General features: G+C 41.3%; 1 protein-coding gene across 4 annotated transcripts in view; it reads right to left on the bottom strand.

Moving 5' to 3' along the window:
- gbf1 (golgi brefeldin A resistant guanine nucleotide exchange factor 1) overlaps positions 1-12,002 on the bottom strand; it is a 71,088-nt gene that overhangs the window by 21,651 nt on the left and 37,435 nt on the right. For 2 of the 4 annotated variants that reach the window (XM_058652332.1, XM_058652333.1), the window contains exons 5-19: positions 11,401-11,519; positions 10,635-10,743; positions 10,394-10,454; positions 7,438-7,492; positions 6,077-6,112; positions 5,332-5,479; positions 4,865-5,094; positions 4,459-4,627; positions 4,173-4,384; positions 3,882-3,980; positions 3,590-3,784; positions 3,296-3,476; positions 1,616-1,753; positions 1,284-1,372; positions 992-1,194 (exon numbers count right to left, since the gene is read on the bottom strand). In XM_058652332.1, the coding sequence (XP_058508315.1) occupies positions 992-1,194; positions 1,284-1,372; positions 1,616-1,753; positions 3,296-3,476; positions 3,590-3,784; positions 3,882-3,980; positions 4,173-4,384; positions 4,459-4,627; positions 4,865-5,094; positions 5,332-5,479; positions 6,077-6,112; positions 7,438-7,492; positions 10,394-10,454; positions 10,635-10,743; positions 11,401-11,519 (2,044 nt within the window). The remainder of the gene's footprint in view (positions 1-991; positions 1,195-1,283; positions 1,373-1,615; positions 1,754-3,295; positions 3,477-3,589; positions 3,785-3,881; positions 3,981-4,172; positions 4,385-4,458; positions 4,628-4,864; positions 5,095-5,331; positions 5,480-6,076; positions 6,113-7,437; positions 7,493-10,393; positions 10,455-10,634; positions 10,744-11,400; positions 11,520-12,002) is intronic. The other 2 variants (XM_058652334.1, XM_058652335.1) reach the window with 1 other exon arrangement.

Below are 12,002 nucleotides of genomic sequence, written 5' to 3'. Positions count from 1 at the left end.
CTTTGCAGATTCTCTCTCACGTTCTAATTTCTGCAGATTTTAATATTCATGTCTGCTGTGAATCCAGACCACGTGTCACTGATTTCTTAAGCCTTTTTGAATCTTTTAATCTAGTGCAATCTGATATCCTTGATTCTGTTGCACCTTTTAGAATCAGGAGCGTGGCTCACTGACTCCACACACGCACTCAGGCGCTGAGAGAAAGTGGAACAAAGACGAGCTCCATGTCTGTGAAGAAGTTCTCTGTGAAAGCCTGTCTGTGCTGTGAAGGCTGTGAAAATGGAATCTTATTTCTTGTAAGAGTCCCACGCTCTTTTTAATATCTTTAGCTCCCTTGTGGTGACTCTTCAGCGGTACCCTCGCTCACCCTCTGTGAGACTTTTCTCAAACTCTTCGGCCATGTGCCTTCTCTCCTGCTGGCTCTATCTCGATCCCTCTGGTCCTCTTTATGTGATGTTTTGAATCAGTTTGAACGTGTATCCCTCCCCTCACTGGCCAACGTAGTTAAACATCTCGTCTTTTATTCTTTTATTCATGAATTCCTGCCTTAGCACTGGGCGTGTCCCAGCCGCTCTCAAACACGCCGTTGTGCAGCCGCTTATCAAAAAGACAAATCTGGACTCCTCTCCAACTTCAGGCCAATCTCTAAACTGCCATTTCTGTCAAAGTTTGAAAAAGTGTTTTTTATTCTATCATTCCTGGTGATCAATGACCTCTATGCAGAACACTGATATCTGCCTATCAGCTGCTACTGACCACGCCCAAAATGAGGCTAAAAACCAAAGGTGACCGAGCCTTTGTGGCAGCGGCCCCAGGATCTGGAACATCCGCTCCACAGGAAATCCATTAAAGACCTTTTCTCCCTGGCTTTGCACTGTGTTTAAGTATTTTGTTGTTATATCTATTTATTTTATGTACTGCCAGTTTCTATCATCTGTAGTGCGGTTGTTTTAAATGACTAACACTCAACATTACATTGATCTCTGCTTACTTGACAAAACTGTCCAGAAGCTCCATGTTCTTGCGATCGCTGACGAATTCCCCGATCATCTTCTTGTCCAGTCGGGGATTTTCTCGGAGCCACTGCGCCACCTGGTTGTTGTCCATGGGCGTAGTGAGGAGGCCTTTCTCCTGCAGGAACTGGATTCCCTTCTTTGGCTTGAGGTTGAACTGCTCGGTGCCCGTGATCAGCAGCTGCACGGACAAAGACGAACACGACGCGTTCAAGGTGCAGTCATTGACTAAAAACAACGTCACGTAACCTTTGCGACGTCCGCGCTCACCTTTTTCTTTGTCCTGATGTCCAGTAATTCCTGAGAGTTTGGCAAGAGGGACGAGAAACGATGAGGCTTCTTCGAGGGTTTCTTCTCAGCTGCGAAAAAGGATGAAAATTCAGGTCTGAATTTCAGAATTCTCTCTGTTTTTTTAATGTTTACAAATTCAAAAACCTAAATCAGATAATTAGATGTGATATAATTATTATTATCTGTATCATATTGAGCGAACTAAGAATAAAGAGATTTCCTGGAGGTCAGTGAAGTTCTCTGCTTACACTCTTTTGTATTTTTAAATTCATGTTTTAATGAATGTTGTGCAGATTCTGTGTGATTCTCACCAGCATCATTGTCTCCTTGATCCTGTCGACCCAGCTTCATCTTCTCTGCCATCAGGTGTCCACTGGTCGGTGGACACACCGGCTCATTGTTAATTTGTGGAAGAGTCAGACCGTTGGTGTTGGTCAGTCGAGTGAGATCTGAGAACAGAGAACGCCGAGTTATTATTAGGGATTATTTATTTATTTATTATTATATTTGAGATTATTTATTTATTTATTATTATATTAGGGATTATTTATTTATTTAATATTATATTCGAGATTATTGATTTATTTATTATTATATTAGGGATTATATATTTATTTATTATGATATTAAGGATTATTGATTTATTAATTATTATATTTGGGATTATTTATTTATTAATTTATGTATTATTATATCAGGGATTATTTATTTATTTATTATTATATTAGGGATGATTTATTTATTTATTATAATATTAGAGATTATTTATTTATTATATTAGGGATTATATATTTATTATTATATTAGGGATTATTTATTTATTATTATATAAGGGATTATTTATTTATTTATTATTGTATTAGGGATAATATATTTATTTATTATTATATTAGGGATTATTTATTTATGCATTATTATATTAGGTATTATATATTTATTTATTATTATATTAGGGATTATTTATTTATTTATTATCATATTCGGGATTATTTATGCATTATTATATTAGAGATTATTTATTTATGTATTATTATATTAGGGATTATATATTTATTTATTATTATATTCGGGATTATTTATTTATTTATTATTATATTAGGGATTACATATTTATTTATTATTATATTAGGGATTATTTATTTATGTATTATTATATTAGGTTTTATATATTTATTTATTACTATATTAGGGATAATTTATTTATTTATTATCCTATTCGGGATTATTTATTTATTATTATATTAGGGATTATATATTTATTTATTATCATATTCAGGATTATTTATTTATTTATTATATATATTAGGGATTATATATTTATTATTAGGGATTATATATTTATTAAATATTATATTAGGGAGTATTTATTTATTTATTATTATATTCAGGATTATTTATTCATTTATTACTATATTAGGGATTATATATTTATTATTAGGGATTATATATTTATTTATTTTTATATTAGGGATTCACAATCCTCTTTTTTCACCTCTGATACCGATATGTAAAACATAGCGTGGAAACCAACAGAATAGACTGGGATCATTCTTTTGTGCAAGGCAACATCAGACTTGACTTAAACGTTCCTATTTTACATAAACACATATAAACAGATAGAAATGTACTGAATTACTCATTCATTTAATAACTCTGCACCAGTACAACAATCTTAAATAAACCAGTCAGTTCTTTGACAATGGTTTAGTTTAGTACAAAAATGATTTGAACATCCAACACAAAAGCAGCTGAATGAACCAACAGCTTCTACACAGAGTCGCTCATGCAGCCTCGATGACGCACTCTCAAACATTTCCATTAGTGTAACAGCATCACTGGTGTTTGACCCACGGAGGTTTGTTGTGTTCAACATGTGACACACGGGGAAATCGGCCCTGTGATCGGCCCATTGTCACCGATACTCGATACAAATATCTCTAGTTATTATCGCACTTCACCTTCTGTGTGTGTGTGTGTGTGTGTGTGTTTACCAGCTGTGTTGTCCATGTTAGGGGCGTCGCCCTCTGCCAGAGTGTCATCAGTCTGCTCCTGTGCTCCAGTGCTGAGAACTTTGTCCCGACAGTTGGCTTCAGTGCTGTCGATGACTGTGAGCAGAGCCTCCAGTGACAGCAGGTGTGTGGTGTACAGCTGCCCCGACACAGGGAACGCATTCTGAACCCAACACAAAGGTCAAGGGACTTGGTTTTCAACATCTTCATTCAGGGTTCTGTGGAATTGTTGATGATATTCTTCTTCGTCTTATTTGGTGAAAATGAGCTGCATACCTTTGACAGAAGCTTGGTGAGGTCTTCAAAGAGGTTGGAGCAGTAGAAGTCACAGTCGTAGTTGATGTAGAGCTCGGTGACGAAGCTGGGGATCCTCCAGAGCTGGACCAGAGCCTCCAGAGCCATCTCCTTCATCTCATAGGGCATCTTCACGTTCTCCGACGTGATGATGTCCATCAGCTTCTTCAGGTACATCTGCAGCGGTCGGCACACAAACAGCCCAGTGTTAAAGTGTCTGGATTACACAGGAGTCATCTTTAAATTAGGATTATTTGATGCAGAAAAAATGAACCTCGAGCTGGAACTTCAGGTGAACCCTCATGCTTTCAAAGAGCAAGAAGCAGGCGCGTATGGAGGACGTGTAGAGGTTCATACGGTCAACACTCAGCAACTACAGACAGAAAACAACACCAGCAACATGTTTGTACAGAGTATTATTGTCTGCATAGAAGAGAACAATCGTGATCACGAAAACTCGTTTGAATTATTCAAAAAGAACCCTCACAACACGATTAACAGTCGCAGCTACGACTTCCTCAGTGCCAAATTCTAAACCCGAATCTTATTTTTGTCTCAGCTTTACCTGGAACAGGTGTCTGCACAGCTCGTCTTTGACCAGCCCGAGCAGCGACTGGTAGTTCGCGATGTGCGCCGCCTCGAGCGCGACGGTCAGCAGCTGCAGGCCCATGTGCATCATGGCGTCCGTGTTGTGGCGGTCGTGCGGGTTCGTCAGCGAGATCAGGAAGCGGAAGAGTTCCCTCAGACATGGGAGGCCGTACGGGATGAGGGACGCTCCTACGGGCGGCCACAAGAGGGCGATTAAGGTTTACACTTGACTCTTGTTTCTGTCACGGTTTATATGTTCGTACCGTCTCTCTGTGTGGACTGTGTGAAGCGGACTCCTCTGGGATTGACGTAGTCCATGTCGTGGACAGAAGACGTGTCCGACTGCTCTGTGACCGAGTCTTTGTCCTCCAGAACCTCAGGGATGGACTCCACTGAGACAGACTGTGCAGGTCCAACCTGTCTGCCCTCACACTGGAACACACACACACACACACACACAATAAATCACGAGTCATATTTGTAAAACAAATGTTCGTGCAGTCTGTGGGCGTATTTCAAAATAATTAAATACTTCAGAAGTAGATGAACTGTGCTTTTATTGTGAAACCCCCAGACTTAGCTCAGACAGGAAGTGTCCATGTAGACTGGAAGCTTCTGCTTCTCTAACAAACACAGTGTTTGTGATTCAGCAGAATCAAACCGTGTTACCTGTGGATCAGGAGAGGTGATCTCTGTGTTGGGGAGTAAGCTGGCGTTAGCCGCCATGTTCCCAGACGAGCTACACTGTTCCAGGTCGGACAGGTCTTCTCTGGACGTGGCCTTGGACCCTGTGTCCAGGCCACTGTCTGTGGTTGTGGGGCTGGAAATGGACGAGGCGGCGCTGTCTGAGGCCGGTAAACTGGAGGTGGACAGACCCGGCTCGATGAATGGGACGCCACCTGCAGGAGAGATGAGTTTCACCATTTAGTCACACTCACAAATGCACAGATGTGGCAGCAGGTGACAACCAGCCTGAACCAGCCTTGAACAAGTCCAAACCAGACTTAACTTGTCTTGAACCAGACTTAACTGGTCTTGAACCGGCCATTTGGCCAATATTAAACAACTCTTCAGTTTAGTTTGTTATCAAAGTTGTTTTTCAGGGGAGAACAGAGACGTGCTGAAGAGTTTCACACCTGAAAGGTTGTTGTTGCTCAGAGTACCGGACTGGTTCGGCTCCATCTGTCCTGACGGACTCCGGGCCGCGTGGCGCGGAGTCCTCGGCGAGCGCTTCTGCTTCTTCCATTTCGACGACTCACTCATTCCACCAGCGCGCATTTTCAGCTGCAGGAAACGGAGCAGATCACTGAGAGGACGGCTGACCACGCCTGACACACTGGTGCATTATGGGTAGTGTAGGAGTCCGGTTTGAACTGTATTTATTGATTTATTACAATAATGCTGATACTTGTGGTCAAAGAAGCTTTTTTTAAAAATACATTTCAGGTTTTTCTGACAACGCACTGAGACGTGGAGCTTCAGAGCTAACGGTATCTTAACAACATGTTGACGTCTTTATCTCACTGTTAGACAGACGCCTCAAACAGGAAACTGTACATCATATATACACACACACATATATATATGTGTGTGTGTATATATATGTGTGTGTATGTATGTATATATATATATGTGTGTATGTATGTATGTATATATATATGATCCAGAAAACAAAGGTTCAACAGTGAGACAGATGTGAGGTGAGAGTGCACAGAAGCAGAGCCTGGTCATCGTCTGACGGTATGAAAACGATCGAGAATCGTCTACATTTACAGACTCAGGGAGGTCAGGGAGGTCAGGGAGGTCATGGAGGTCATGGAGGTCAGGGAGGTCAGGGGGAGGAGAGAGGGGGGGGGGGCTCTCCAGCATCATCTTTCTTACCTGAACTCGTTTGTTTTTCCACAAGATATTGTAAGCCTCAGAAGAGAAGGGGGAGCAGGCATGTGCCCGTGATTAGTGAGCAGTAAACACACACACACACACACACACACACACACACACACTAGAGCTTCAGAACGAGAGCAAACATTATGTCGTCATGCTACTTCAATCAAACAAAAACGTGCAGCGTGTCACTTCCACGGCTCATCATTCAAGTCACTTTCTTTCTTTGTTGCTTTCAAGGGGCCTTGACTTTTTTTTCTCTCCGAAATTCACCAACTTTCAAGGACCCTTGGGAACCCTGAAGGACACGTACACGGAAGACAGGAGACATTTATTGAAATATGGTAAACGCTCTGTATTTATAGTGTTGATGATCATTCACCCACTCACACATCGGCATGTCGACAAGCAGAGCTGGGAATCGAACCCACAACCTTGGAGTTGAAAGACGACTCGCTCTACCACTGAACTACCGTCGGCCGAAATATCAACAAAGATTTAAGCACTTTCAATGACCCGTGTCTATTTTCAAAAGGCTTTCGAGGGCCTTGAAAAGTTGTTGTTCAACTTCAAGGATTTCAAGGACCTGTGGGAACCCTGCATAACATTGTAATGTGACTTTTTTGTAATATTGTGCAGCCCTAACACACACACACACACACACACACACACACAGAGCCACATGCTGTCATGACTAAAGAATGGGCAGTCAAGCTAACGAGCTAACGAGCTAATGAGCAGGCAGTGAGTGGATGAACTAATGGATCTTTTCCATGATACAGTTTAAGCTCGACTCCACATGGTTTATTATCGTTTTCCATTACTTTAGGAACTCCCTTTAGAATCTGAAGTCTTTTTTTCACTTTGATCTATAGTTGGACATTGTTGCTTTGACGTCGCGCTCGTGACTCTTCAGTGACGACACTCTCTGACCAACCAGTGACCTTCAGTCTGTCGACGTCACATTTTAGTGTCGGCTCAGCTGAACCTTGTCAGAGCAGGAAGTAAAAACAAAAACCAGCAGGTAGCAGGTTCTCTCACTGATGGAGAAGCAGTAAAGTGGAGCTGGAACTGTGTGGAGGAAAAGCTTCAAAATATCTCATGCAAAAAAAAAGAAGCAAAAGCTAGTGAAAAACTCAGGATTCGGGCCTCAAAGAACTATAACATACAAAACACATGTACATCTGCTGTCACAAGGACGTTGTGATAAATGTACAAATGTGCTGTAATATTTTCTTTTATTCCTTAAACACCCTCTTTCTTATGTGTCCATGTTTTCTGACAGAGGACACGACAAAGAAAAGAGAATCTGTCAACGTCGAGCAGGCAAACATGGAACATCACATCAGTGCTGTTACCTTCTTCATGTTGGCGCCAACAAAACTCTTGGCCTCTTCTTTAAACTGTGGAATTCTGGAAGAAACAGAGAATATAGAGTCATTATTGGGAGAAAAATCAATTATTCTGCAGAGAGTATTTTATTGCACATAGACTTGTTTTGGAAAAAGGTCCACAAACATAAGACTCTTAAATGTGAATTTCAGTAATGATTAATCATTGTGGCCCCAAATGTTAAACTGGTTCTTTTATTTTTACCTCAACCACAAATTAACTTTTCGAGCGTTTCACAAGCAAAGAACATGTGTGTGTGTGTGTGTGTGTGTGTGTGTGTGTGAGAGAGTGACATCTCATTTTAAAGCAAAGCTTTAGAGTCCACAGAAACCCAGTCACACACACACACACACACACACACAGTGACTCAGTGTTAATAGAGTGTTGTCTTGTGAGTGTGATTATTGGATGATCTGTGGGTCCAACAGATTAACAGGACTAATACTTTCAGCAGCCAATCTGAGACTCGTCATGAGGAGCGACTCCTCATTATTCTCTGACAGAGGAGGAGGAGGAGGAGGAGGAGGAGGAGGAGGAGGAGGAGGAGGAGGCCCAAACCCATTCACAGGGTCTGTGTACATGTGGAGGAGACTGATGAGGGTCAAACATGAGTGAAATGAGATGAAGGGCTCAGTGTGTGTGTGTGTGTGTGTGTGTTCAAACCTATCTTTATGAGGACATTTTGTCTGCTCCTCACAATCTAAAAGGTCTGTTTGTGGGTCAAGACCTGGTTTAAGGGGTTTAAAGACCTTCTGTTTACCGTGTGTGTGTGTGTGTGTGTGTGTATATATATATATATATATATATAGGAGTCACTCAGTGGAACAGTCTGTATACGATGTCAAAACGTGACCCACTTAAAACACAACAACAACTAAACTAGGGCTGAACAATAAATACACTTTGTATAAAAATCACAATACAGACTATACTGCAACTTATTGTCTGTTTTATCACATGAATCTATAACATTTGTATTTACTCTGAGCTACAACTGGAGCACGAGTTAAAGGGTGAGCTTTTATTTTAGTGGACGTTGTAAGTGATGGTGAGGTCAGGGGGAGTTTAAAGGTTCAGGGTAAAGGTCAGTGTGTGTGTGGGTATGTGTGGAAAAAAAAAACATTTGTTTCCTCTTCATGCCTCTGTTTATGACTTTTCTATTTCTACACCTGCAACAATAAAAAAAAGTTTATTTGTGAATGTTTAGAATACAGCTCATTATTTGGCAGCCCGTTATTTGAACAGCTCCTTATTTAGCAATCCATTTCTTTATGGTTGTATTGAATAGCTCGCTATTTAGCAGTCAGTCTGTTTGATTATGTTCAGAACAGCTGATTATTTTGTGGGCAGTCTCTTTGTTGGTGGATGTCTAGAATAGCTCATTATTTGGCAGCCAGTCTGATGGTAGATGTATAGAACAGCTCATTATTTGGCAGCCAGTCTGATGGTAGATATATAGAACAGCTCATTATTTGGCAGCCCGTCTGACGGTAGATATATAGAACAGTTAATAATTCTGATGTTTAGATAAATTGCTAAATGAGGTGAGATAAATGATTAACACGGTTATAAAACGCTGGTGAATTTCTGATCGTTACATGAACGCGTCACAAAAGGAAAAAAATGCCAAGTCTGCAACTAGACTGTAAAATTTATAAATATAAAAAAGATAAAACCTGTGAGTGAATGCTGACTGTTTCTGTTCTCACTGCAGGCAAAAGCCAATTATCTTTATTTATTTATTGTTTGAATTTATTGTTGTATTTACTTATTGTGTGTGTGTGAGTGAGTGTAGGACGTGTTCACAGCGGAGGTGAATCACAGTCACAGTCACTTTATATTGAGCTCTGTTTGTTCTCGAGACGTGCTCCTTCATATTCAGATGAGCAGACGAGCTTCTCTTGTAGCTTATTTCCCTGATTGCTTATGTCTGGCATCGCGAGTTCGGAGTGTGTGTGTGTGTGTGTCTGTGTGCGTGTGTGTGCTTCTTAGTATTTATGGGGCTTTGCTGATGAAGCAGAGAGCAGCTTCATCTATATGCAGATCATACGGTGAGCAGCTCTCCTGCCTCATCCCTTTGTCTGTGACTGAATGTGACTGGCACTCTGATGCATCTGTGTGTGTGTGTGTGTGTGTGTGTGTCGGGCTCTATGCTAAATGCCAAAGGAGAAATCATGTTATGACATTAGTGAATCTGTGGTCCATTGACCTTATGTATGCAGCAAAATGAAATTCATGAGCTTTGAGGAGAATAATGAGACCTGAGAGACAAATATATGCAGGAAACCTCCAATTTATGATTCAGGGGTGAAGGAGGAGCAGCTGCAGCAGTCTATGATGTGACATCTCTATGCTTCCAAGTATAAAATTGCTCTCAACTCTCTTGTCTTCTTAATTATTGAATGATTCATTAACAAATAGATTAAAATGAATCAATACCCATGACCCCCAAAACCATTTGAACCAAACCTCATAGAAAATCAGTGATTTTAGCTTGTGGGGACACAGGAGCTGCTGGTCCACTGCTGCCTCGTGTGGTCACTTTGTGTCACTTAAATAAATCGAACTAAAGATTTTCAAATGCTGAAGTCACAAAATAAGTCATTTGAACTTAGTGATGGAAGCAGCAGTGGATCAACAACTCCTGTGTGTGTGATGTTAAAATCACTGATTTTCTCTATGGACTTTGGTGTGGGAGAGTGAGTGGTTTATAAACGCCAGTTTCCTGATTGTATTAGGCAAGTCTTCTGCTAAGTGTGGCTAAAATCTGTTTTTCTTCTGGGCTTTGGTGTGGGAGAGTGAGTGGTTTACAAAGTGTCTAATAAAAATAAATAAAAAATAAAGCCACAAAAAGAACTTGGACTATGGCTTTAACACGTCGACTCCTCCCCTCTTTTATCCACCACCGTGTGACTCACTTACCTGGAGAAGAGCAGCTGCACCATGTCAACCAGTGTATGTTCAGCTGATTTCCTGAGGAGTTCTGCAAACATGACGACGACAGGAGAAGGAGCATATTCACCACAGAGTCAGGTCAGGAAAGAAAAGTTCATCTCAGGATTAATAAAGTATGAGCCGACGTGTTTTCCCTTCTCACATTGTGCTGAATTTCAAAGTAAAGTACAGAGAACAGAGAATGTAACACGTCAGGTTAGTGACTCACCACTGAGACGCATCTCAAAGCAGATCCTGAAGCACGACTGCATGATCTCACACACGGACTCGTTGGTCAGGTGAGCTCCGACTGGAGTCAACAGCAGAGTCCTCAGCACCTGAACACACACACACACACACACACACCATGTCACAGCAGATTTGAACAACTCCACAACAGTCACACACGTGGCTAAAGAAGCCAACATTGAGTTGTTCGTATGTTCAGGTCACATGTCGATAGCAGGATAGGGCAGGGGTCTCAAACTTGCGGCCCACAGGCCATATGTGGCCCTCTGGTGGATTTCCTGTGGCCCACCCCTTCATATCAAGCTATAATAATAATATAAGTGGGACTGCACGCAGTCTGACTGCACTTTTGAATCCGCAAAACCTCATTTACGCAGGGTGCAAATCACCAAAATGAATGCCAAAATTCCAAATGGCCGACTTCCTGTTGAGTTGAGGCCATGGTTACAGTCGACTTTTTTCTTCGTCTTGGTCGATTACATCTTCCCACCAAGTTTCAGGAAATTCGGTGGAATTCAATTTTGTCTCTATTTTCACCTTAGGGGGCGCTATAGAGCCCATGAAGAACACACAGATCTGGGAACTATGCCAATATCGCATTTCCGCCAGACCTGAGCTCCATGCAAAGTTTCAAGAGTTTTTCTGCTTGTTAACGCCTTCAAAAATGACCGCAAAGCCACGGATAGAAGAATAATCTGAAGGATTAACAACAGTTTGGGCCCCTGCCATCCGTGGTTGTAACGTACCTGTAGTATCTTCATCAGCACCACTTCATCACTGGCTGGGTCTGTTCCCACGAAGCGAGCGTGCGTGACGGCGTCCGCCATGTTCTCGATGGCCTCTGCTGCCGCTTCATGGTTGGCATCTGTGAACAAACACGTCCGTCACTGAGCGTCCGCTCTGCTCTGATAACTCATGCACAGTCTGAAGCAAATGATGTGAATGTCACACACACACACACGTTACCATGTTTAATTACACCTGTAAGTCTTACACTCACTCAAGATTTTAATCGAGCACTGGTTTAAAACACGGTTTCGTTAATTATCCGGGTCTCAGTTGTAGGAGAGAGTTAAATAACGGTAAAATATATCATATTTATAAAGATCATGAGAAAAAGAATAGATCGCTTGGTCAAGTACAACATAGAGTACTTGTGATGTTATTTGAATGTATATAATAAGAACTCTCTTTTATATTTTCTACATAATAATCAAATGTTAAAATCCTCCATGAGCTCAACATGTGACCACAGCTTACTGAGCCGCTCTTTAAACACCAAACGTGGAGCAACAGGAGCCGCTGTTTTAGAAACCTGAGCGGCTGGTGGGCCTTTACTTTACCATCA

This window comes from Solea solea, chromosome 15, assembly GCF_958295425.1.
Source record: "Solea solea chromosome 15, fSolSol10.1, whole genome shotgun sequence".
NCBI classification, from domain to species: Eukaryota; Metazoa; Chordata; class Actinopteri; order Pleuronectiformes; family Soleidae; genus Solea; species Solea solea.
Note: the sequence above shows the minus strand (reverse complement) of the source record. Positions and strands in the feature narration are given on the sequence as shown.